Here is a 27,710-nt window from a genome sequence, read left to right on the forward strand (position 1 = left end):
CGTACCCTTCAACAGTGTGATATTCATCAAAAGATTCAATGGAACATGCTATGTGGTCTGTAGCTCCGGAGTCTAAAATCCATGTGGAATTACATAATGAAAGCAAATTAATACTAGGGACAAAGAACTTGCCTTCACTGTTATCCTCACCAAATCTTGAAACCAGAGATGTAGCTGCTGCTGTGCTAGAGGTGGCGAATTGTCCAGTTTGAGAGGACTGCCCCATTTGTCCTTGAATGGCCATCAGAAGTTTTTGGAACTGATCATTAGTGACTCCAAGAGGGAGATCAGACATGCTGTTCATCACAGGAGCTGCTACCTGTTGTCTTGTCTTAGTTTTGTAGCCCGGCACCCATCCCGGAGGGTAGCCGTGCTTTTTGTAACATTTGTCAATGGTGTATCCGGTCATGTCGCAAAAAGTACATTTGGCCTTGTTGCCTCCATTGTTTGTATACCTTCTAGTCTAGTGTTATATGTGTTGACAGCAGCCACCGTCTCATCAGTAGGTGTTTGAACATTCTGGACAGAGTTAGCATGTATGATTTCTAGGCTATTCAAGCCTTTCAAACTGTTCTGTCTATCCTGCTTCTCGGCCATAACATATACCTTGTAAACATCCGGTAGAGGATCTAAGACAACTACATTAGATTTCAAATTGTGATAATCATCATTTAATCCCTGAAGGAAACGGATAACCTGATCAATGTTGCGCTCTTTCCAGATTTCTTCAACGAGACCGCATTTGCATCTTGGATCACATTTGCACATGGGAGGAGGCCTCAAGGTGTTCATCTCTTCCCACATGGTTCGGCAGTTTATATAATACTCACTTACAGAAAGAGATCCTTGCTTTAAGTTGTAGATGTCATTTTGTAACGCCGATATTTTCTAAGCATCGCACTGCGCGAATCGCCACCTTAGATCCTCCCATACATCTCGTGCTCTGTCCAGATGCTTAACGCTGCTTGCAATAGAAGAACTGACGAATCGGAAAATCCACGAACACACCATGAGGTTGCACCGCCTCCAGGAAGGATACTGAACATCTTCCCTGTTCGGTGCCTCGACGCTACCGTCGACGATACACCACTTATTTTTCACCTCCAGGGCGATCCTCATGGAACTGCACCATGAACTGTAGTTGGAGCTGCCGTTCAGAGGTGGACTAACAAGAACAAGGTTATGATTATCATTGGCGCTAAAGAGAAAAGGATTCTCTAAATCTTCCGCGCCATAGCTTCTCTGCGTCTGTGGAAGGGGATTCCTCTGCGGAATCGTTGTTGACGCCGTGCGAACTGGAGATCGCACTATCGGAGAATCTGTGCGTCGATCATGACTTGCCTCGCCAGAGACGGCGGCGGCGTAAGAGCTCCTTCGTGGAGCCTCTGATGCCATATTGAGAACACAGAGCTCAACGAAAGAAATGAGAAAGTAAAGGGTGCTGCATCATTGATTGACAACAGAAAATTACAAAATTGATCTACTGGAAAGTAACTGTCATTCTTATATGGAATGGGAGTTGTAACAACCGAGATAATGAAAATACAAGAATAGCCTTATCTACACGTGTCCTTCATCCTCTAATTTCTACACGTGTCCTTCATCCTCTAATAGGAAACAAGTAAAAACCTACCTTCCAGAGTTTTACAGAATCTATAGTTTATATTTCCTGGTAATCTGTGATATGTATACAGGATATCATGAACCAGATCTTGAAGAAAATTGCAAGTACTAGAACAAGAGGTCAAGACCAGACTCTAGAGAACTAGAGGCACTAACCGAGAGTGCGAGAGGTGACCAGCGTGACTGCGTGGCTGGAAACTAGAGTGGAGGGCTGGTCCAGCTAAACCTGGATACTTGGAGAGCAGTGCGGAGGAGAGCAGGAGGCGGAGACAGCTGGTGAGAAAATGAGCTGTCAAAGAAGACGAAGAGGAAGTCTGGTGATCTGGTATGACTATCTCACCTCTCTGCAAACTGCGGTTGTGCCTCTCTAGAGTCGACTACTACAGTACTACAACTAGGGTTAGATTAGAATGTTGGATAAGATAACATATATATTTTTGAAAAGGCGGGAAAAAAAAACTTTCTCCTTAGCGGGCTTTTAGTTTTGAAACCCACCACCCCTACCTAAGTAGGGGGTGGGATGGGCCAGACCGGCAGGCAAAGTCCATTTTGACGACTCTACATGTAAGTGTTTAACATAAAACCTATGACTTGCCCCAAAAATCTATGACTGATATCAATCTATTTTGATTGTATGCCATAAATGTTAACTTCTATTGAGACAACTCATCAATGTGCACGTCCCTCTTCAATAACTCTAGGAACCAACTCACACTCTCTCTACTCTCACCTTCCACAACAACATATGCAATTGGAAATATTCCTTCATTCTCATCAATTGAAATTGCAGTCAGTATCATACCACCCATTTTACCATTGAGATGACAACCAATATCAAGACCAATTATGGGCCTGCAATACTTGAATCCTTCCCTACAAGCTTCCTAGCAAATGTATACTCTCATTAGTGTTTTCTTTCCTCCCTTATACACATCATCACTTAACTTAACAAGGCAACTTGAAGTCGGATTTGTTTTTTGGATTTCAGCACAGTAACACCAAATTTTTTTAAAGTTATCTTTAGCTTCTCCCTTAATATCTCTCTTAGCAAAGGACATTGCCTTATATGTAGACGGCCATTGCTTAAATTGTAATGCTTAGAAGTCTAAACATTTTTCCTGAATTACTGCATCTTCCAGTTTGAATGGTTTTGAATTCCTTTCTTCTACCTTTTTGCTACTTTTGAAGATGTTATTAGTTTATTCTTCTTACTTCATGTACAATCTTCATGGTTATCATTGAAACTAAGCACCCTCCAACACAACTCATTCTCCACTCTTCTTAATGTAATCCTTCATTTACAACTTTCATGAGTGCAAATTGCTACACATCTAACCTTGACATTCTTTATATATTTCAAGTCTTTTCCATGTCTAATTGCATACTCCAAAGTTGCTTCTTTAAAATATTTTTTAGTTGTAAAAGTCCTAGCATGCCATAATACTGGAGTATTAATATTACCTCTTGGCCTACCACCCTGCCACACATCTTCTTATGAGGTTTTTGATAAATAGCTATTAGTTGATTAGGTTAGTGAGTTTGACTGGTTGATAGCATTAGTTGATTATAGAAAGTGTTTGGTAAATTAGTTGATAGCTGATTACATGTAAAATTACTTTCTAAAAAGCTACTTTGTGCAGCTTTTTTAATTTGAACATTTTGGAGCAATAAGCTGTTACAAAAAGCTAATTAATCAAACACTCATATTGATTGTTTAACCAAGTCAAACAACTAATAATGATCAAATAAGCTAAAATTGGTTTATAAGCTAATTATGTTACTTGTAGTGTCGATGTAGGGTTCTTCAAGCAGCTCACTTGTTTGCCGTGTGGATGTTGGCATTGATACAGCTACGAATCGGGTATCGTTCAGGGCTTATTTGGTAGACAGTGATGGAGGGTTCATGGCTGCTATTAATGGCTCACTTGATTGTGTTCTTAATCCCCTTATGGCCGAGTCTATGGCATGCAAGGAAGCTCTAAAGTGGATTAAATATAGGGGTGTGATGGAGGTTTGTGTCCAGTCCGATTATCTCAACTTGGTTCAAGCATTAGTGAGTGATAAGGTAGTTAAGTCTTATTTTGGCTCAAAAGTCAATGAAAGGTACTTTTGGAATAAAAATCTTATGTTATTTAAAAAATTGTTCATATGTAATTGACATTCATGTCAAAGAATTTTGTGATTACAAGTGCTAATATTTATGTGATTTCAGTATTTCCAGATTAAGAATTATTGGTTAAGTCGATTAACCCAACTGTTTGAATTCTAATTATCGCTAACCCTAACTACATTTGTTCAACTAGATAGTTTGTCAACGAGATATCTAATTTGGAAAATTAAATCAAACATAAAGTAAATGAGAGTTAGAGTATTGTTTACCCGTTCGATACAATCATATATACGCTTGGGGGACTACCATCAGTGAGTCCAATCTACTATCTCAACAGCAATTCATATAGACAGTAAGAGAACACTTTCTCAACCCAATGTATGATATACCACACACGGTAAATACCCAATATGATCAAGCTATAGAGGATTGTCGAGGTCGGAGATTCGTGCTTTTAACAATCCAAAAAAATCTCTTTTTGGAGATCCACACTGTTGTTGTCCGTCTCGTTGACTCACCCACCACTGCACCACAATTGTATGGAATACGGTCCAAAGATAAAGCTTTATAGAATTTCTTCTCAAGAGTCTTCTTAAATTCATATCATCAGTGATGCCTTCAGGAGATCAAAATATTTCTCTTGTAGTTCTTTTTCATGTATTCTGTTGAACTCTCACTCTAAACAACATATATATTACTTTGGAACTTGTAAGACAAGTAATCCTAAGATATTTCATGTAGCATGAACTATTTTCTTACCTTGAGGTATTTTAACCAGAGGTGAATATTCTTGTAAAATGAACTTAGGACGCGTAACTCCTTTGCCAACTATAGAAGATAAGTCGGTGTAGTTCTAACAGCTAGTTTTCAAAGGCTTTGGTGTAGACTACGTTCAGCCAGATCTTCAAATAGCATACCTGTGATACCCCGAATTTAAATCATGCCTTAAACCTTGGTGATTATTCCTACCGTGTGGTTAATTTTATAAATTGGGCTCCGTTTCTTTAAATGGAAATATATTTTATATTCTAATATATTTAAATAGCCCAATCTTTGAAGGACCGTGTCTTATATTAATTGAATTAATATTTAATTGGATAGCCCATCCCTTCTGGATGAGCCCATGTTCTATTTAAAACACCCTAATATTATATACACTATGCATATAATGATTTTGAGGATCCATATAAAAGCTTCATAATAATAATAATTTCCTAGTCTCTTTCCTTCTCCTACAAAAAGATTTTCACCATCTCTTTCATTCCTAAAACCCTACACACACACCACTCTTCATCCTAGCAAGGTTGCAAGCAAGATTGCTCTTTTAGGATTTATTGTGCTTGGGTAAGTACTAATCCCTACTTAGATTGCATTTCACCTTATGATTTCCTAGTCTTTTTATAAGCTTCTTATTAGTCTTCTTTGGGGTTTCTTGGGTTACGATGACTAAGGAGGTGATGGTGGTTTGAGGGATTAAGCTTAGAAGTGGTGATTGCTTTGGATTGTTAAAGCTTCAAGAGGTAATCTTCCATGTTACACTAAAACCTACTTTCACTCTTGAATATATGAATATTATTTGGTGTTGTGGAATCCTGTGGAATTTCTTTGGGGTTTAGCCTTTGATTTGTTGGATTGTTGAATCTATATTGTGGATCTATGGACTTGTGTTCATTATCATTTCATCTTGATGTATATGAGTATTTATTGTTATGGATTCCATGTATTATTTGGCCTCTGAGATGTGTAATCTGTGTAGTCTGATCATATTTTGTATTCTGGATTGGATTATCGTGTATTTTGTTCTTGTCTCGGAGTTGGTGTATTGGGATTGCACTTGCGATGCGTTCAAGTGGTATAATGTGTCCCGCCTGGGTGATCCGCAAATGTAGTGGTGGAGTAGAGTGGCGAAAGGTAGGACTCCACTGGGTGGCCTCGTTCCTCCTCGTGGAAGAGAACAACGAACCAGGGCGTTCCGCTGAGGCGTTCCGTCAGTTGGGGTGCATGGTTGAGGCAGTTCATGGTGTTCCGCCGGGGTATTCCTTCAGTTCAAATTCTGGTTCTGTTCCAGTAATGGTTTTGTGGTCTATTGACTCTGTTGTTTCACCTTTGATTCTGGAACATGTCATGAACATGTTATTGAGTATCATTCCTTAATTGTTGAATAATTATTCATGATCATTGGTTATTTATCTTGGATTATTAAGTTAGTATGGTTGATTGATTCTTGGTTATTGTTCTGAGCATGCCTTGTGTCCATGTTCTGAATCTGAGTTGATGTGTTAAGACCTTGAGTCCTTTTAAGTAATTCTTTGGCTTCTTGAGTCTTGGATATCCTTTGGGGAGTGGTTGATTGAGTTGTGGCTTTACTTGTGGTTGATATTATGAGAGGAATCATGTGGGCTTTGTGCCTTTGTGGTAATGGGCATTATATGCCTCTGTGGTTGGGCTTTGTGCCTATGTGGTAATGGGCGTTATATGCCTTTGTGGTCAAGCATTGTGCCTCTGTGGTAATGGGCTTTATGACTCTGTGTTGTGACATTGGTGTGATGGTTTGGTATTATGGTTTGGTGGTTGTGGTTTGGATCTTATCCTTTGTATCTTGGTTTGGGATCGCTCTGAGAGAATGATGGGAGATTGGGTTTGGTTGGTTTTATTCGTAATTATTCTGTTGAACTTATGCTTCGATTGAGTATCTTATTATAGCAATGTTGTATTATGGATTCGTTCATTGATACTGGGTTCATTTGGAAGTGTCATTGGTTTGTGATTCATTCAGCTTATTGGTTGTTGAGTCATCTAGTTTTAAATAAAGAACAGTTTCGTTGGTGCATATATTCTATATGCGTGTGTAAACCTATTTACAATCTATGCTATACTAAGTATTTCTTACGAGTGTGAGTGGTTGATTACTTAGCATTCCTTTGCTAATGTTTTATTAATTGTTTTCCAGGTATGGAGTAGATTTGAGCCGTGAGAGCGCTAGCATTATATCTACCCCGCCTTATGAGTAGTTTAGTGTTGTTGGTTGTTAGACATTTCAGGCCTGTGCGCTTTAGACTCTATTTATGTATTGACTTATACAGCTATGTTTACTTTTGATGGATTAGTTTGTGGATTTTAGCCTTAGCATCTAGGTGCTGACTTACCTAGGTGTGGCATGACACCCTTTGAATACTAGTATTGCTTTCGCTTTATTCTGTCTTGGTTCTGAGATTTGCTAGCTTTTCTATTAAGTTCTTGCCTATCTTAGCGTGAAAATTTAGGGGTGTCACAATACTAACTAGCACTTAGACCTATCTATTTTGCCAATTACAAGTTGGGGTTTACAAGACGAAACACTAACAAACTCTCCCTTTAGCTATTATTTGGCAAAACATTCAAAACCTATATAACTAAATATAAAATGACAACATTTTAAACAACCAAAAGACTTAAACATAAGAGAAATACACAAAAATAAGTAACACCATTTCCAAAGGACAATTGTTCAAAGATATATACCAAAGAACCAAATACGAATCATAATCGGTCTACAATCACCATGATAAAAAAAAAAGTAATTGTCTTTCAAAGTAACTTGACCAAAACTACTCAACTACTCCCCCTTAATATCAACATCTCCTCTTTTTTGTCAAGAAAATAGCTAAAGTTTAGGATTGAGGGGGTGCCTCCTCTTCAACTATATCAACAACTCCTAGTTCAAAATTAGCAAAACTCAAGCTAAGTAAAACTTTAGCTAGCTCAATGCGAGCTACGTCAAGCTATTGACCATTGAGCCTGCGAGCTACTTCCAAATCATTCACAGTCCTTTTCAGCTTAGTAGATAGTCAGAGGTCTCGGATATGGGAGTAAGATTCTCAGTGTGATCATCAGATGGTGCATGTATAAGAGCAACCCTATCAGTGAATCATATGATGTTTATGTCAGAATCATATCTCACATGGAGGAGAGAGGAAGATGGAGAGAGAAAAGTTGGTTGCTCTTGCAAATGAAGTTTATTGGAACAGTGTTTCGCTAACATAACTTTCACTCTTTCAGTGAAGTAAGCTTGTTGTGCGCGTCTGCGCCCAAATGTGCAATGCGCGTGCCTACGACACACCTGACAAAGCTGCTTTATATATATATATATATATATATATATATATATATATATTTCTATTCAAATGTGGCCGCGCCTTCTCGTGCGGCCGTGCGGTTTACACCACTCAATGATAAGAAATGCACCACTCAATGTTATGAAATGCAGCACAATGAAAATGCATTTCTTAATATGAAATGCACCACTCAATGTTATTTGTGTGGTGCATTTATTAATATTGAGTGATGCATTTCTTAACATTGAGTGGTGTAAACCGCACAGGAAGGCACAACCACACCTGAATATGACCCTATATATATATATATATATATATATATATATATATATATAATAAATTAGATTTATTTTATTTTTTTCTCCTCCCTCCCATTTTTTCTTTGTTAATCACACCTACAAAAACTGATCAATAACCGTGAAATAACTCCATTGATAAGGATGCTCTAAGGCATAGAGTTACTAACTCAACATCTTTCACATGCTTGCCTCCCAGCAGGCACTCATCAACTCGGTATAGAGAACTGTTTTTAAAGCAATTTCATGGGGATATATGGATAGTCACTAAACAATAAGAAGAGCGAGAATTAAATTTAGAAATGGAAGTTTTACCTTCTGCTCTCTTGGGTGTACGAAGGATAGCACGTGTCTAAATATTATCCTCCCAATATCTATTTTCCTCTTCTTTTTTTGTACCGATACGATAAAGCAGTGCACTTAGCTCCTTGGAGATGGAATACAAATGAGCTGATGGGGTCCAATTTGTCACAACAATCCTGTGAAGAATAGCATACTTAGAACTTAGATCAACATTGTAGATTGAATCCAGTAAATTGGTTGGCCAGTAGAATAACTTCCAGCAGTTAGAACTCTAGCAACATGATCCCAGTTAGTTATGCCATTCATTGGTTGATGATTTTGACCATAAAACTCATTGATCACTGTTGGACTCAGCTTGTACCATTTGCATCTTATAAACACCTTGTAATGCTTAGGATTGGTAAGATCATTCACAGAATCAGTTAGGTTGCAGTAGAATTCCATAGTCACCAGCTTGGAATATGGACCTACATTCATATTCTCCACAGTTTTCATCAATCTAACTTCTTGTAGTAGAGGGACAATATCACAAGTAGAGTTCAATTGATTAGCATCAATGCGTCTCTATAGAATGAGTTCTCTTTGCAACATCAGCTTCCTCATTCAGAAAAACTATATATATATATATATATATATATATATATATATATATATATATATATATATATATATATATATTAGATTTTTATTCAAATGTGGCCGTGCTCTTAGGTGTGGCCGTGCGGTTTACACCACTCAATGTTAAGAAATGCACCACTCAATGTTACGGAATGCACCACTCAATAACATTGAGTGGTGCATTCCGTAACATTGAGTGGTGTAAACCGTACGGCCGCACGTAAGGGCGCGGCCACACCTGAACATGACCCTATATATTAAGATCTTCCCCATAATCAATACAGTTTTGGCTACTATTTTCTTCTTCCTTTTTGAAAACTAAGGGTCCGTTTACTAACAGAAAATTGTTTTATGTTTTCTGTTTTTCAATTTTTCAGTTTTCATTCTCTGCTTTCCATTCTCTGTTTTCGGTTTACAAAACTTGTTTACTAACACTCATTTTTTCAAATTTATTTTTTCAAATTAACGTTATAAAATTAACAATAAGTTTAATTTCGAGTTATTTTTAGACCTTACATTTGATATCCGGACCAAATTTATATATGTATATAACATAAATATAAATATATTTGAACCAATAACTTATTAAGTTCACAAAAAAATTAGTTTAGATAATATTAATACTTTTTGAGCTAATATTTAAAATATGTTTGGATATATTCATTTGAATGACATGTATGTAATATATAATTTTTATTTTGAATTCTAATATAGTAATATATGTGTGAAATTTCGATATCTGATATCTGGACCAAAATCAATAATCAATTGAGTTCAATCAAAATATAAAGTGTGGTATAGATTTCAATTTTTAATTTAGATAATGTGAATGATGTATAATTTTAAGCACAATCAAATAAGTAATGTTTAAATAAATAATGTAAATAGAAAAGATAAAAGATAATGATAAGTAAAAGAAGATTATAATAAATGTAATCATAGTAATGAATAAATATGTAAGTAGATAATTGTGAGAATGTGGTTATAATAACATATAGTCTAATAGATAATAACTGATGCTGTTTTCCATTTAGAAAACAGTTTTTTATAGTGTTTTAGTTTTCTAGAAAACTGAAAAATTATTTCCTGTTTTCAAAATAGAAAACTGTGTTAGTAAACATGTTTTCTGTTTTCTGTTCTCCAGTTTTCAAAATTTCCAGAAAATTAGAGAAAATTTTCAGTTAGTAAACGCACCCTAAAGTTCTGAGAAGTAATAAATGAGAGGTCTTGATAGAGAAAGCACTAAAAATTAAATCCATGATAAAGTTCAACCACAATAACTAAATTATATTGATGTCAAGACCTTGTGGTCTAGTGGCATCCGGTGTTCAGGTCAAGATTGCAAAAATCGCTAGGCGCTCTTTAGGCGCCTGGGGGGCGCCTAGCGCCTAGGCCGCCTAGGTTTTTTTTTTTTTTAATTTAAAAAAAATTCAAAAAAAATATTTTAAGTGTTAATAATTGTAAAGTGTTTAATATTGTAAGTCTTTACACTTTAATAGTTAAATATTTAATACTTATTAAGTTATTAGTTATTACTAGTATTTTCGCCCGTGCGTTGCACGGAATGAATTTGCTATAATATTTTAAGAATATTTAGATCGATATACAATTATATAAATTATAACATCAAATATTATATAACATCAAATTTGTTGGACCGATTATGTTTTCTGATGTTTTCCTTGAATTAAAGCAAATAATTGTACAATTACCCGTGCGATGCACAGATAAATTTTTTATTATATATTTAGATAATAAAAATAAAGATAAAATTATAAAAAAAAATTATATTGAACATTTACATTTAATTGATTATGAGATTAGTGCAAAAGTATTACTCAATTAATTGATAATATATGACTTTTTTGTCTACAATTATCTTAAAAAGATCAATATGTAATATGACTTATGTAATTATATTATTACTAAAATAAATATAGGAAAAATTAGAAATAATTTAATTATAATTATAATTATTATAAAAATAAATTCAACGACCAATGTTTCGTTTAATTATCATAATAATTATTAGACAATTATTAATAGTCAATTACACTAATATATGTGAAATTATACTTTTATAACTTAAGTATATTCATGTTCACTGTATCGCATTTAGTTTTTTCTTCCTCCTCGATAGTTGAATGAATTAATTGTAATTATTATAAATAATCTAACAACACATGTTTAATTAATTTTTTTAAGTTTAAATAATTTAAAGTTTTCAAAAGGAAAGTGTAATTAACTTTTTAAAAGTTTTTTAAAAATAATTTTTTAGTCAATTAGTAATGTCCTTTTCCTTTCCAATTTGTCTAATTTCCATTTCTTTATTCGTTAAAATATTTTTATATTTTCAATCAATTAGTAAAATCAGTTTTCTTTTCCATTTTATCTTTACTGTTGTTTGGGCGGAAATTTCACAAAGGATTATTTTATATTTATTAATAGTAGTATAGATATAGAAGTATAGATAAGTATTTGAATTATTATTATTGATGTAAATAATAATTAATAAATTATTTTTTCTTATAAAATTAGGCCAAATTTGTTTTCATTATTCTCACAATTATAATGGTTTAGTTATCGTCATAATTTGGTAAATAAAATTTTTTTACCAATTAAACTTTATTAATTTTTTTACCAATTAATTAATAATATTAGTTTATGCAGTATAGAACACGTCCAGTATAGAACAAAATTTTAAGAAGAATTTACCAATTAGCTGATTGCTATCCACTTCTTTAGGAGCCTTTAACGATCCAAAATCTTTAAATTTGAAATGTGTTTGTAATGGATGCAAGTTCACTAATGAAGATCATGAAATTTAAAAAACCAAGCAAAAAGCTGAAAAAAACTCAAAAAAAAAAAAAAAGGCAGCATACTAACAACATAAAAAATGCATAACAATAAATACAAAATAAAGCAATATGACCAAACATGACCATGATTTTATTCCTATTAAATAAAACAATACAAAATTGAGCTATATTAAATAAAACAATATCTTGACCGCAACAACAGAATTTGCAGATTTGAAGGTGGAGAGGTCTGGAATAATTGCACTGCGTTTTGCGTTTCTCTTTTAAAGTTTAGAATATAGGATTAGGGATTTATACAAGGTTGCATTGTATCTTATTACAATAGAATTGTAGTATGATAGGAATTGTAATGTAGAATTGTGATACAATAGGAATTGTAATGTAGAATTGTACAACGAATAGGAAAATAGGAAATAATCGCATCCTAAATATTGTATGACTGTTTTGGGTGGGAAGCTTAAAGTGAGGATTTAGTTTTTATATATAGTAGTCTTATTACGATAAATTGTAGTATGATAGGAATTGTAATGTAGAATTGTACAACGAATAGGAAAATAGGAAATAATCGCATCCTAAATATTGTAGGACTGTTTTGGGCGGGAAGCTTAAAGTGAGGATTTAGTTTTTATATATAGTAGTCTTATTACGATAGAATTGTAGTATGATAGGAATTGTAATGTACGTAGAATTGTACAACGAATAGGAAAATAGGAAATAATCGCATCCTAAATATAATAAGACTCTTTTGGGCGGGAAGCTTAAAGTGAGAATTTTTTTTTTATATATAGTATAGATTGTAGTATAGGAATTGTAGAGGAATTGTAGTAGACGAATTGTATTAGTGTAGTATAGGAATTGTGAAATAGTAGACTTCATTTTGTAGTATTGGATTTCGTGTTTTAATATCAGATTTATTTTATACGAATTGTATTGGAATTGTAGTATAGGAATTGTATTGTTTTAATATTATTCTATTGTTTATACGAATTGTATTGGAATTGTAGTATCGGAATTGTATTGTTTTAATATTATTCTATTATTTTAATTGTTTTAATGTACATTATTTTGGGCGGGAAATAGGATTTCGTTTTGGAGGCTTTTGTTTATATATATATATATATAGATATAGATTATAACAATGTACTAATCCTAATGCATAACAATGTTTTGATGTTATAGGATTTCGTGTTTTAATAGCAGATTTATTTGATACGAATTGTATTGGAATTGTAGTATCGGAATTGTATTGTTTTAATATTATTCTATTATTTTAATTGTTTTAATGTACATTATTTTGGGCGGGAAATAGGATTTCGTTTTGGAGGCTTTTGTTTATATATATATATATATAGATATAGATTATAACAATGTACTAATCCTAATGCATAACAATGTTTTGATGTTATAGGATTTCGTGTTTTAATAGCAGATTTATTTGATACGAATTGTATTGGAATTGTAGTATCGGAATTGTATTGTTTTAATATTATTCTATTATTTTAATTGTTTTAATGTACAATATTTTGGGTGGGAAATAGGATTTCGTTTTGGAGGATTTTGTTTATATATATATATATATATATATATATATAGATATAGATTTATTAATTATTAGTGCATTACTTATTAGTTTAATTTAGTTATTACTTATTATTTTATTAAGTTATTACTTATTATTGGACTATTAGAGTATTAGTTAATACATTATAACATTAATAGTTTAAATGTTTCAAATTTATAATTTTTTTAATAATAATAATAATAATAATAAAACCAGCCGGCCGGCCCAGGCGCCCAGCCAGGCGGGCTAGGCGGCCCAGGCGCCTCCTAGCCGGCCGGCTAGGCGCGATTTTTGCAACACTGGTTCCGGTTAACACTCCCACATGGATGATGGGAGTGGGTTCGAGTGTCAGTGGAGGCAACTGTTGACTCTTTGTGCTTCAATAGGTTGAGAAAGTAGTTATAAACAGATACTACATTGTAACAGATACTACATTGTTACCTAGCTAAGACTAAGAGTCGCTCTTAGTTCACTTTCTAACCAGACAATCTATAGATTGTTATGTGCGCACTACCGCTTGACAGAGTATTAGGGAACTAGATAACAGAATCACAATACGACTTCTATGTGTGATTTGGTACCTATGAGGCAACGAACATATCACAATTTTGTAATACTATTCATATATAATATATAGCCTTTATATATAAACATCATAGATCTAAAAAAGGATAGAAGATTAAGTAAAACATAATTCTCATATTAAAAGTCATGAGTTTGATTCTTGTGAGTTATAATATAGGGCACATTCTCAAATAATGTATATGAATTTTTCTCCTAAAAAAAGAAAGGGCATTATTATAGGTTTGGTTCATGTGTTTACACACTATGAATGGGAATCAAAATCATGGTTAGTGTTTGGTTGATAACTTTTTAAAACGCATGTGATTTGATTACCCCTTCATTATAAACCCCATTTTCTAATTAAAAATGACTATCATTCCATCTTATTAGTAATCTGATTTTTAAGTTTGGATTAGTGATTTTAGATTTATATTTTGATTTTTTTTGGTTCATATTGGTGCTTTGGATGTCATTATATTAGGATCAATTACCTTGATTATTTTTTGCTTTTGTATTTTTAAAACATTTATTCACGTTATAGGGTGATACATATAACTAAACATCAATATTAGTAATCATTAATTACCAATTCTACCCTATTACCAAACATGCAAAATACTTTGTCAAAAATCTCTTATCATTACCAAGTATTTGATTCTCATTCCGATTTCAATTCTCATGTGCGAACCAAATACACCCTAATAAATATTTGCATAATCATCATTAAATTATCAGTAACATAACATATTTTCAAAAAATAAAAATAAAAAAAAATCAGTAACATAACATATATAGAAGTCTAATTCAGATTAAGATTTTCGCTCCTTTATCTGAATAATGTTCACTCCTTTATTTTTTTTCATCTAACTAGTATTTTCACCCGTGCAATGCACGGAATGGATTTGTTATAATATATTAAGAATATTTGGATCAATATATAATCATATAAATTATAACATCAAATATTATATACTGCAATTGAAGATATGTTTTGGATTGATTATATTTTCTAATGTTATCCTTGTTTGAATTTCAGCAAATAATTGCTTAATTAATAGCTAATGTGTAGATGTTTTGGGCGGGAAGTTAAAACTGAGGATATTGTTTTTATTAATAGTATAGATATATCTATATAATATATATAATATATCTATATAATATATATAAATATATATATATAATGAGAGAGAAAGAGGAATAGAAAAGAAATGATACTTTGAATTGATGATATATAAAATGAGTAATGCACCTATTTATAGTGCAAAGAGCACAACAAGATAATGCTAAACTTAAAGTCATGCAAAGCTACAATCACTCCACACAACTCACGTACTGCATGCCATGATGCATTATTATCCACATATTGACTAATTCAAATTAACTAACTAACTACTTAGGTACTTGGTTTAACTTATATAATAATATTATTATTATAACATTTTATGAGTTAGAATAATGTACTTTTTATGTTAAGAATAATAAAATTTCTAAGGTAAGTAAAGATAATATACTTGATGTGTTTTTGAACCGTGATTCACGTAATAATGATCGAATATATACCTAGTGCCCCATGCCTAATTTGGTAGAGGAATGTAATCCAGAGTTGTGATGACTACAAAGTTGGTATTGAGTTATGTGCGTCGAGCAAATGAGAATTATGAACTTTCTCGTGTGTCCAACTCTAATATGCCGAAAAGAAAGGAAATAATTCAGAAGTTTGATTAGTAGAGAATTAATGCAATCAGTAGAATAATTAGGAAACTGGGATATGGTTGAGTGATAAGAAACTCATCCATCAAGGGTTCGATTCTTGGTATTAGGTATAGAGCAGCCTTAAATCTCCAGGCCAGCGTGCCTACAATTTAGCGGTATTAGTCACTGTGTTCGACAATGAAAACCCAAAAAAGTAGAATAATTAGGAACTCTTACCTTTAATAGGGGTTTCCAGTCTGTAAAGATAGTTTTACAGCAGTAGACCAAAATGAAATGTTTTCAACCAAATATAACAAGATACTTATTGATGGCTCAAGCTCCCAAAAACCAATAGGGAAGGTGTAATTTTAATTCAACAAAACTTTGTCCAAAGGACCTGAAAAAATTATCAGATTTGGTGCAAAGAACATAACAACAGATCAGAGACAACACTAATCGCTACGCCACTAAAGGCATATGCAAGGACAGTATAGTTGAGCTACTATCCCCTAACTCCCTTAGATCTAAAGGCGTATGCAAGGATAATATAGATAAGCTAACGTCGTCTTCCTTGAGTCCTTGGATCTCCCAAGAAGTTTTCAGTTTAGAACGAGCTGTGTGCTTAGACTGAACTATCATCGGCAACCTGCATGCACGCTTTTCGTGGTAATGCATGTGCCGGGTTGCTCTTAACCTGCAGTTTTTAGCAACGGTGTTGGGGAAGGTGATTGAGGTTGGGGCGTGTTGCTCGTGAGGCAAAACATGGAAGTGGGCAGTGGTAGCTGAAGATGGCGGCTGCCTTGTTTTCCCCTCCTTCCTCCATGTCATAAATGAATGTAGTAGCTTGGAAGGACCCTGATGGAGGAAAAGATGCAGTGAGGATTTTGAATCTTTGAAAATTCTGGCAACCACGGGTTGCGTTTGCAGTTCAACGATAGGTATTGTGGTTCTAATATCAAAATGAAGTGAAAGTATGGTAGGAACTCACTTGGGAAACGAGGGAACATGCGGCAAATGGCAAAGAAGATGCTCCAAATGGAGATGGCTTCCCGGGTTTGTTCCCATTCTGGTTGGTTTTAGCCTTGTCTTGATTTTCAACCGACCCAAAACTAAAAGAAGCGGCATCATCATCCCCCTCGTCATCTTCTTCATCTTCATCTTCCTCCTCCTTTTCGGTTGTCGTTTTCTTGGATTGGTCAGTTGGTTTGGTGGGCGAGGTATCTTCTTCTTCCTCCTGGATACCCATCTCCGCCTTCCTCTCCTCCTCTTGCTGCACCAGCTTTAATGCCTCGTCCAAGTCTTCAATTGCCTCATTAAGAGCAAATTCAGCTTCCGCTAATTCAAGCTCCTTCTTTAGCAATGCCATCTTCATCTCACTAGCTTTCTTCTGCTCCTCCACCCATTTCTCCAGTTTGGAGAATATCGGTTTGCAAGCATTTTCTACAGACAAAATAAAACGCTTCAAAAAGTGTTCTTGTTCCTCCTCGACATATGTTTCTCGTCCATAGAACTCATCGAATCCCAGAGGAAGAAACTCGACATCATCTATGTTCTCATCTTCTTCTCCATCTTTAACATCAGGTGCCCAAAATAATCGAATCCCGTGTTCCTCATCATCCACATAGTCGATAATCTTTCCAGTTGGCGTGTGCATGATGAGGGGATCTTCAGTATATATGAGTTTTGATGGATCTTCTGGATCAGGCTCTGGTTCCCTGTTGATCAGAATAAACTCCGGTTCTTCATCTGATGAAACGAATACCGGCATAAGAACTTGTGCAGAACAAATCAATATAAAGTATTTCATTTTTTTCCAATGCAGAGTAACATGTTGAATACTTGAATAAAAAAGAATCAAGCAAAAATAATCTGGGATTCATCAAATTGTCTCCGGTGTTACCGTAGAATAGCGAACACTTTATATGCAAAATCAATTATCAATTACTGATCTTAACCCATTCACAAACTTCAGAAAAATCTATGACAAGACCAGTTCCACGAAAGAACTGCTACATTTCGTGTTATAATTAGCCCAACATTTTCCATACGTCAAATTTAGCGATAATGTTGATGCGCAAAAGACTGAACCCACTAACAGATACAAAATGACTCCAACAGAGAAAACAATAATCAACCTTCTCATGATACTAACCAGCCCCGTTTTAAGCCTGCAACAAATATCTAATTAGAGGGGCAAAGGCTTTTACCGTTGGCCCACCAATATTCAAGCTCTGCAGGCATAGGTAATCTCAAAGGAGCTTTATAAAACGAATTCAGCCACATTTCCCTTTCTTCATCCACCTCGTGCACATACATTTTCCAATAATCAGGAACCTGTATTAAAATTAAGTCACAGCAGATTTTTCTGGATGAGTATTATTCCTTTTTCTAATTTTGCTTGTAATTTTAATAGCAAGGTAATTAATTCAATACAAATTTTCAACTCACTTCATAAAATTGGTTGATGAAGCCCGGTGCCATCCACACATCATCTTCTTCATAAAAATATGGGTGCTGAGGATCGCTGTAAGGTCCCCTATCTTCTCTTACCACTGAGGAAAAAGAAAAACTAAGTTCTGATCAGTATGACAGTCCCAAACAAAATCCTTGCCCGACTATGTGCGATCAGCTGTGTGTATATGATACATAGCACATAAAACTTCTTCAGCATATATCACCCCCACCCAAAAAACACGAACCCACAAATATTAATTTCACAGTAACATAAACAAGTTCATACTTCATAAGAGACCACTTCTAGCTACAGAAAAAGTTCAACTATTACATAGGTGACAGGCAGACACAAATGAACAGTAAATGAAAGGGGGGAACAAGTATGTCACATACTTCCATCAGGCTTATTAGTGAACATACGGGCCTTAGCTGCTGCAACTTCTGCTATACCGGCATGCGTCTAAAATTAAATGCCATAGAAACAGTGTCACATATCTAAAGAATCATTAATCACAGGCCAAGTTCTTCAACTTACCGCGCAAATTTCAAGATCACATCCATAAGTATCCAGGTCAAGAAATTCTCCAAAGTAGAATCGGCCCTGGATCAAAATGTGGAAGAGCTTATGTCATGTCTAGCATGCAAAGTTCACAGATCAAATGTGCATGCTACGTGCAATACCAATCACTAAATGAAATTGAAATGAGCGCTTATGTATGCAAAAATAAATTTTTACTGAAGAACTTTTTGGGTTATAGTTCCACCACATAGAAGAGTGGGCACACTCTGCAATGATACCAAGAGATGAATAGATCAATTCATTTGATGTTTCCAGAAACAAGTAGAGAGTGTCCTCTGAAGTCTAATTATTTTGAGATAAGAATTTAACATAAACTCAAGAACTGTCATAACAGATTAACAGGTTCTCTAATGCGCATAAATTTGGCAGTATTAACCAAGTCCTATGTTGGCCTAAGTTTTCAATTTTATATCCAATTTAATGACTCATCTAGAAAAGAAATGTGAAACTGTAATAATATATTGAAACATGCTAAACATGAATCACTTACATATATTGTTCGTTCATTGACCTCATATACACCACAGCCATGCATTCTCCCATGCTTCCACTGACCAGAATAACGATAACGACCCTTCTCTCTATCATGGAAGTATCATGATTGAAATAGATTAGCAAACCAATGATTAAAATTTAGATTTAAATAGGCCTTTTTACTTTTTTACAAACGTATCAGCTCTGGTTTTTCAACTCCAAGAACACATCTCCTCTACTCTGAAATCTAGGATACTACTGCAACTAGCAATTTGCTCTCTGTAACAAAGGGTATTTTGTCATTTCGTCCTTCAATATAGAACTAAAAAGTAAAAATCTAATATAGGAAAGTATAAATGTTGAAAGTAGGGAGTCAAAGTTAGGGAATTTATTTTAGGAAAATATTTTAGGAATAATGGAGAGATTGAGGGTGATTTTCAATCTCCTAAAAATCATCATCTTGATTTTTCAGTTACCATTGTTTAAGGGATGAATTAAGCTAATTAGTTATTTTCTATATTAGAGTAGGTTGTTAGTTGTATATATACTGCTGTAATCACACCATATTTTGTAAGAAAGAATTTCAGATTTTCTTCATGGTATCAGAGCTAGGTTTCTGAACCTTAGTATATTCAGGCCAATTTTTCTTGGCTTTCTTTTCTCAATTCTCAAGCCATGACAAAATACGGAATGGCCTCATCACAAACTTCCAACATCACTACAACGGAAGCAGGAGGCAGTTCAGAAACTCCAAACCTCAGTGGCAGTGATTCCTCTCCCATTCTCATCACAGGACACAAATTGAATGGCCAAAACTATTTGCAGTGGTCACAATCTGTGTTGCTGTTCATTTGTGGTAAAGGAAAGGATGACTATCTCACAGGAACAGCAGCCAAACCAGAGACTACAGAACCAGGTTTCAGGAAGTGGAAGATTGAAAATAGTATGATCATGTCATGGCTTATCAATTCCATGAACAATGACATAGGTGAAAATTTTTTGCTATTTGAGACTGCACAAGAAATATGGGATGCAGCCAAAGAAACTTACTCTAGTTCTGAAAATACTTCAGAGCTGTTTCGAGTTGAATCAACACTCCATGATTTCCGCCAAGGAGAGCAATCTGTTACTCAATATTACAATACTCTCACACGGTATTGGCAACAACTTGATTTATTTGAGACTCACTCATGGAAATGTCCAGAAGATGTAGCAAAATATAGGCAGATTATGGAACAAAAGAAACTGTTCAAGTTTCTCTTAGGGCTTAACGGGGAGTTAGACGATGTTCGGGGTCGAATCATGGGGACTAAACCACTCCCTAGTCTCAGGGAAGCTTTTTCAGAGGTTAGGCGTGAAGAAAGTAGAAAGAAAGTGATGATGGGATCTAAGGAACAACCTGCCTCAACATTGGATTCCTCTGCTCTTGCTGTCCGTTCATCAAACAATAATGGTGGTGGTCGTCAGAAACGAGAAAGACCTTGGTGTGAGTATTGTAAGAAATTGGGCCATTACAAAGAGACTTGTTGGAAGCTCCATGGTAAACCTGCTGACTGGAAACCAAAGCCACGGTTTGATAGAGACAACAAAGCACATGTGGTTTCCAACGTTGATAATGCTCATGTTCCTGAGCTTAGCCCATTTAACAAAGAACAGATGAATTTGCTGAAAAAACTATTTAGTCAAGTTGGCAATGGTAGCGTTACTGGGACTGGTATGGTTGCTCAAACAGATCCACATACAGCCTTCATGGTTAACAAAGGAGGAATGAGGCCGTGGATAGTTGACACAGGTGCTTCTGATCACATGACAAGAGATGCTTCTCTTCTCCAAAATTACAAGCCAAGCAGTGGTCAATCTTTTGTCCGTATTGCTGATGGTTCAGGTTCAAAAATTGTCGGGACAGGTTCTGTTCAACTTACTAAAGAGTTGCATCTTGACTCTGTCCTACATGTTCCAGACTTAGATTGTAATCTTTTGTCCATTAGCAAATTGGCTCGTGATCTTCAATGTGTTACTAAATTTTATCCAAACTTGTGTGTTTTTCAGGACTTGAAATCGGGAAAGATGATTGGCAGTGCTGAACTGTGCTCCGGGCTCTATCTCTTCTCAAGTTGTCGATCTTCAACTGAAGTTTCTCAAGCAAGTTGTGCCCAATCACAAAGTATGTTAGAATCCTTTCTTATGTCCAATTCCAATATCAATAAAGATAGTGAAATCATATTGTTACACTATCGTCTTGGTCATCCTAGCTTTGTGTACCTCTCTAAATTGTTTCCAAAACTATTCATCAATAAAACTCCAGCATCTTTTCATTGTGAAATCTGTCAGATTGCTAAGCATACTCGAAATGTTTATCCTCAAATTCCATACAAACCTTCCACTGCTTTTTCATTGATTCATAGTGATGTGTGGGGTCCCTCGCGGATAAAAAATGTTTCTGGCACTCGATGGTTTGTGACATTTGTTGATGATCATACACGGGTAACTTGGGTTTTTCTTATGAGAGACAAGTCAGAGGTTGGGAAAATTTTTCAAACCTTTAATCTTATGGTCCAAAACCTATATAACTCTAAGATTCAGATACTCAAGTCAGACAATGCTAGAGAGTACTTCACTAGTAGTCTTAATACCTATCTACAAAGTCATGGGATTATCCATATAAGCTCTTGCGTCAACACCCCCCAACAAAATGGGGTGGCTGAACGAAAGAATAGACATCTCTTGGAAGTTGCCCGGTGCCTTATGTTTTCTTCTCATGTTCCTAATTGTTTCTGGGGGGAAGCCATTCTCACAGCCACTTATCTCATTAACCGTATGCCATCTAGAGTCCTTAATTTTAAAAACCCACGTCAACTTCTTTTGCAGTGTTTTCCTCACATACAGGCAGTCTCATCTGATTTACCACTCAAGGTATTTGGTTGCACCGCATTTGTTCATGTGTATCCCCAACACCGTAACAAATTTGATCCTAGAGCCAATAAGTGTATTTTTCTAGGATATTCCCCAACACAAAAAGGATACAAGTGTTATTCTCCAACCACCAAAAAGTTCTACACCACTATGGATGTCTCTTTCTTTGAACATATCTCATTCTATCCCAAATCTCATGTTCAGGGGGAGAGCATTAATGAACATCAAATTTGGGAATCCTTTCCAGAGTCTGTACCCTTTGCCCATTCAGAGTCACTAAATTCTTCTCAACCCATGTCTTCTCAACCTATGGTTATTGATTCTGCACAAGAGTCACCCACAATTGCTGTCTCTTCTCCGGTACCTATTCAGTCTCCCGTACCCATTACTTCTGTGGCTCCACAACTTGCTAATGAAAATTTTCAAGTTTACACTAGGAAGAAGAAAAGAAAGGAGTTAGAGCACGGATCACAGCCAACATGTGGCCAAGGCATTGACTCGACTTCAAGTCCTCTTGAGGAAAACATGGGTTTGGATAAGGGTGGAGAATTACCCAGTCCTATTATAGATGACTCTAACATGCCAATTGCATTGAGGAAGGGTGTTAGGAGATGTACAAGTCATCTAATTGGGAATTATGTTACTTATGTAGGATTGTCACCATCTTACAAAGCATTTGTTACTTCTCTTGATGATATCCAGATTCCCAACACAATTCAAGAGGCATTAGAGAATCCAGAATGGAAGAAAGCAGTACAAGATGAGATTGATGCACTTGAGAAGAATGGAACATGGACTATTACTGATTTGCCAATTGGGAAAAGGCCCGTGGGGTGCAAGTGGATTTTCACCATAAAATATAAAGCAAATGGATCAATTGAGAGATTCAAGGCTCAGTTGGTGGCTAGAGGATTTACACAATCCTATGGGATAGATTACCAAGAAACTTTTGCTCCTGTTGCAAAGCTTAACACTATAAGAATTCTTCTCTCATTAGCTGTCAACCAAGATTGGTACTTGCAACAGTTGGACATAAAAAATGCTTTTCTAAATGGTGACCTTGAAGAGGAAGTCTACATGGAAATCCCACCTGGTTTCAAAGAAGGTATGGCAAAGAATCAAGTTTGCAAACTCAAGAAGTCCTTGTATGGCCTTAAACAAGGTCAGTCTGATCATACTCTATTTGTTAAGAAATCTCATACAGGAAAAATTGCAATACTGATAGTCTATGTTGATGATATTATTCTGTCTGGGAATGATGTGGAAGAATTACAGAGTTTGAAGAAGTGTCTGTCAAAAGAATTTGAGGTTAAAGATCTTGGAAATCTAAAATATTTCCTTGGGATGGAAGTGGCTAGATCAAGGCAAGGCATTATTGTTTCTCAAAGGAAATACATTTTAGATCTTCTCAAGAAAACTGGCATGCTTGGGTGTAAGCCAGTTGATACTCCTATGGACAGTCAAAATAAACTTGGAATTGAGAGCGAAAGTGCACCTGTAGATAGGGGGAGGTATCAACGACTTGTTGGACGCTTGATTTATCTTTCACACACTCGACCAGATATTGGTTTTGCAGTGAGTGTTGTGAGTCAATTCATGCACAGTCCTACAGAGAGACACATGGAGGCAGTCTATAGAATTCTTAGATACTTGAAGATGACACCAGGGAAAGGCTTATTTTTCAAAAAGACTGAAAATCGTGACATTGAGATGTACTCAGATGCTGATTGGGCAGGAGACATCAGTGATAGACGGTCAACTTCTGGATATTGTTCTTTTGTTTGGGGTAATCTTGTTACATGGAGGAGTAAGAAGCAATCAGTGGTAGCCAGAAGCAGTGCAGAAGCTGAGTACAGAGCACTAGCACAAGGAATTTGGATAAAAAGGGTCCTAGGTGAATTGGGACAAGTGAGTTCATCTCCTATTCTAATGATGTGTGACAATCAGGCAGCTATTAGCATAGCAAAGAATCCAGTTCATCATGATAGGACTAAGCACGTTGAAATTAATCGACACTTCATCACAGAGAAGGTGACTAGTGAAACTATTAAATTGAACTACATTCCTACCAAGCAACAAACTGCAGACATTCTCACGAAGGCTCTACCAAGACCTAACTTTGAAGACTTAATTTGCAAGCTGGGATTACATGATATATATTCCCCAGCTTGAGGGGGAGTGTTGAAAGTAGGGAGTCAAAGTTAGGGAATTTATTTTAGGAAAATATTTTAGGAATAATGGAGAGATTGAGGGTGATTTTCAATCTCCTAAAAATCATCATCTTGATTTTTCAGTTACCATTGTTTAAGGGATGAATTAAGCTAATTAGTTATTTTCTATATTAGAGTAGGTTGTTAGTTGTATATATACTGCTGTAATCACACCATATTTTGTAAGAAAGAATTTCAGATTTTCTTCAATAAATATAAAAAAAATAAATCAAAATAGATGAACATGAGAACATGTATTCAATTTGATCACATGAGCATAACTCTTGTACAACAAAATGCATTGCACAATAACTAGGGACTTTGCTAACTTCTGAAAAGAAAATTTTTAGAAGTTTAGGAGCAATAAGTCTGCAAGGGGTGGCATAACTTTCAAGAACCTAGCATGGTTTTAGGAACAGCATGTGTACCGGAGATTCCATGCTTATACATATTTGTTTTGAATATAGAACTTACGGTTTCTCTCCAAAATGCTTTATCCAGATCTTTTTGTCATAAAAAGGGATTTCACGTTTTCCTGCAGCAAATCTAACACTATCCGCAATATCCATTTCCAGCCATTCTCTGTCTTCTGGGTCCATGGAATCTCTAGTTATTATTTTCCCTTTAGCTCGCATCTTCTTTTCAAGCCTGGTAAGCATATTAAACAACTGCACTCATAAAAAATTTTAATTCCTATTTCCTACAACTATCCAAAATATAACTGAGTTTTAGGCAGTTATGATTAATTACATACTTGGATCCAGGAACGGGTTGCATATGAGGAATTTCTACTTCAACAACCCCATGTCCTTCCATTTCGTTATGAAGCCATTCACCTTCATACCTATACGCAAATAAAAAAATGCTCAGGCAATCCTAGAGGCCAATAAAATTAAAAGGAACTTTGTAAAGCTGAGTACACTCTGAACACTAGTATATTTATCTGGAACAATTATTCAAATATTATAGACAAACCTGACCAGTCCTTTCTCACCAACAAAAACACCTTTTCCATGAGCCTTGTCATCCCAAACAGTGCCTTCATACCTTGAAAGAATAAAAATCAAAAGATTTTATACTCCCTATTTCACAAGGACATTGCATTTTCATTAAAACCTTTCCCTAGCTAAACTATGAATACATTTTCACACTTCACACAATTCATAGAAGAACAAGTGCAGAATTCTTTAGCAGCAAACCACTGACACCTCCAGAAACATCATGATCACCCCATCATGGCATTGGACAATAATAGCCACTAACTAGACACATAATCAATTTCAGTTTTCAAGACACTATGATGAGGCACCAAGAGAACAGCAAAAAGGTTTTCAATTCATATTGCTTATAAGCCCAAGGTAAACAGCAAACATTTAAAATAGTAACAATTTCCTACATCAAATGGAAACCATATTTGATATAACAAAACACAAAATTGAATAAGACTCAAGAAAAATCAACCAAGAGACTTATCCAAGGAATGTAGAAGACCAAAAACCACAGCATGTAAAATGGCTCAAGCTAAATGTACAACATTATTAGTAAATATCATCTCTGCTTAGAAGTGATGAATCACTGATTCACTGTTCCATATAGATTAGCACACAATCTTGTAGCAACTGATTTTTATGAGAATCAATGCATGTATCCTAATATCATATTATCATAAGCAAGATATAAATTAAAAAATATCAGTAGATTTCAGGAAATCTTGCCCTCTTAAGAACAAAACCAATTTAGTAAACTGAATAACTAATATTTGGGTCTCATAAACAGCTTAATACTATTAGTGCTGGGGTGGTTCATTTAGTAATCAAAACCATCACCTTGTGCTCCAACTTTTTAATTCTTCAATTCTCCTGTTTTCTCCGGTCAGTGAATCAAGGCTAAAATAATTTTGATTTTTAAACCAGAGAAATTTTAGCAGCATATTACTAAGAAGTTAAAAGTTTGGCATTTAAAGTATTATATTATTGTCGGCCATGTCCAATTGGAGTGTAAGGAGAATATATAGCAAGTATTTTAAGTTTGTCAACTCTTCAATTACTCTAAACTATTAATTCCTATCAATTCAAACAGCCAATGATTACACTGAACGATATCTCCATATTCAATCACTCTGGACATACAGACCAGTATGCCCTAGAGAGCTCAAACTCACTGAATGAAGACCAAGTTTGAAATATAATCTCACGCTTGAACATGGAAATTCAACTCATAATGGCTGAAATTAAGCTAAAATGAAAGGTTGGACATAATTAAGACTGGAAAACCATATTGCCCAAGAATAGTTAGCAATCACATTTAAATAGGACTAATATTAATATGAATATGAATAGTAGCAGCTAACAAAACAGCGGCTCCAGCAAGCAAAATTGAAAAGACAGACCAAAAACCAGCGAGTTTTATAAAAATGAGTATTGAAACACTTACGAGCTACCATCGTCGAAAATGTAGCTGACCCATCTCATGAACTCCTCGGTTTTATCGAGCTCTTCTATCACAGCCTTTGGGGTCGCAATCTCGTGGTGATTATCAGGCACCGCGGGGAACGGCTTCCGGTACGGCACGTAAAACGGCCCAAAATAAGGGTCTCGACCCTCCCTTAACTCCCCCCTAATCATCTCTTCATCCTCGGCGTCGACCCAGCTGGGGTCCCACCCGGTTTTGCCCGATCCAACTGGAGGGTCCGCCCATAACTCCTTCACATCCTCCTCAGTCCATTTCTCCGGGTCCACTGGGAAATCGTACTCTTCCTCAATAGAAGGGCCTTCGGTTTCCTCCTCCTCCAACTCCCTCCTTAGCTTCTTCTTGTTGAGCACGCGCACGAACCTCCTCACAGTTTCCGCCCGGGTGGTTGAAGGATGCTCATAGATATACTCTTCCTCTTCCTCGGAATCTGAATCTATGGAGTAATTGTTGGCCGCATTCTGGTCCTCCATTTTCTCGTCGTCGGCCATTGCAGCTTGCAGAGTGAGCGGAGAAATAAGCGGTTTGAAGGAGATAAGGTGGGCAGAGAAGAATAAGTGCACACATATATATATGACATGTTTTTGAATGATAGTAACGATTATGGGGCACAATTTTATCCTATAAATTTAAAAGCCCATATTTGTTTTATGACCGGCCCAATCTCAGTTTTCTGGCAAATTATACTGTTAATGATTATCCAATCGTTATATCGTGGACTGTGGACCCTGGTCCGAAACGACGTCGTTTCAATGTTAGTGGACGTGGATGCGAATGACTCCAAAGAATTCATTATATATAATACACATAATCCTTATTTAGAATACACAGAAGGTTTGTCTAGAATACACAGAATATTGACACAAAATACACAGAACTCATCCTCCTAACATTCGAATGCATAAACACATCACAACCTGTGTTAATAAC

At 35.4% G+C, this 27,710-nt stretch overlaps 1 protein-coding gene across 1 annotated transcript; it reads right to left on the minus strand.

Moving 5' to 3' along the window:
- Positions 1 to 15,975: 15,975 nt before the first annotated feature.
- Positions 15,976 to 27,319, minus strand: LOC116004227 (protein TIC 100). Its single transcript, XM_031244190.1, has 11 exons — positions 26,745 to 27,319; positions 25,287 to 25,358; positions 25,066 to 25,155; positions 24,786 to 24,959; positions 19,205 to 19,295; positions 18,670 to 18,735; positions 18,528 to 18,594; positions 18,129 to 18,232; positions 17,888 to 18,014; positions 16,669 to 17,426; positions 15,976 to 16,535 (listed from the first exon to the last, which is right to left on the minus strand). The coding sequence occupies exons 1-11, from the start codon at positions 27,269 to 27,271 to the stop codon at positions 16,140 to 16,142; spliced, it is 2,472 nt and encodes an 823-aa protein (XP_031100050.1). The 5' UTR covers positions 27,272 to 27,319; the 3' UTR covers positions 15,976 to 16,139.
- Positions 27,320 to 27,710: the final 391 nt, after the last annotated feature.

The sequence above is a fragment of the Ipomoea triloba genome, chromosome 14 (genome assembly GCF_003576645.1).
Source record: "Ipomoea triloba cultivar NCNSP0323 chromosome 14, ASM357664v1".
Taxonomy (NCBI): Eukaryota; Viridiplantae; Streptophyta; class Magnoliopsida; order Solanales; family Convolvulaceae; genus Ipomoea; species Ipomoea triloba.

What these genes read in the sequence shown, in the direction of transcription:
- LOC116004227 (XM_031244190.1), bottom strand. Translation starts at nt 27,271, where the DNA reads ATGGCCGACGACGAGAAAATGGAGGACCAGAATGCGGCCAACAATTAC. An exon ending in GTGATCTTGAAATTTGCGCG is followed by an intron (nt 18,595 to 18,669) that starts GTAAGTTGAAGA and finishes ATTTAATTTTAG; the next exon opens with ACGCATGCCGGTATAGCAGA. An exon ending in CACTAATAAGCCTGATGGAA is followed by an intron (nt 18,233 to 18,527) that starts GTATGTGACATA and finishes CTTTTTCCTCAG; the next exon opens with TGGTAAGAGAAGATAGGGGA.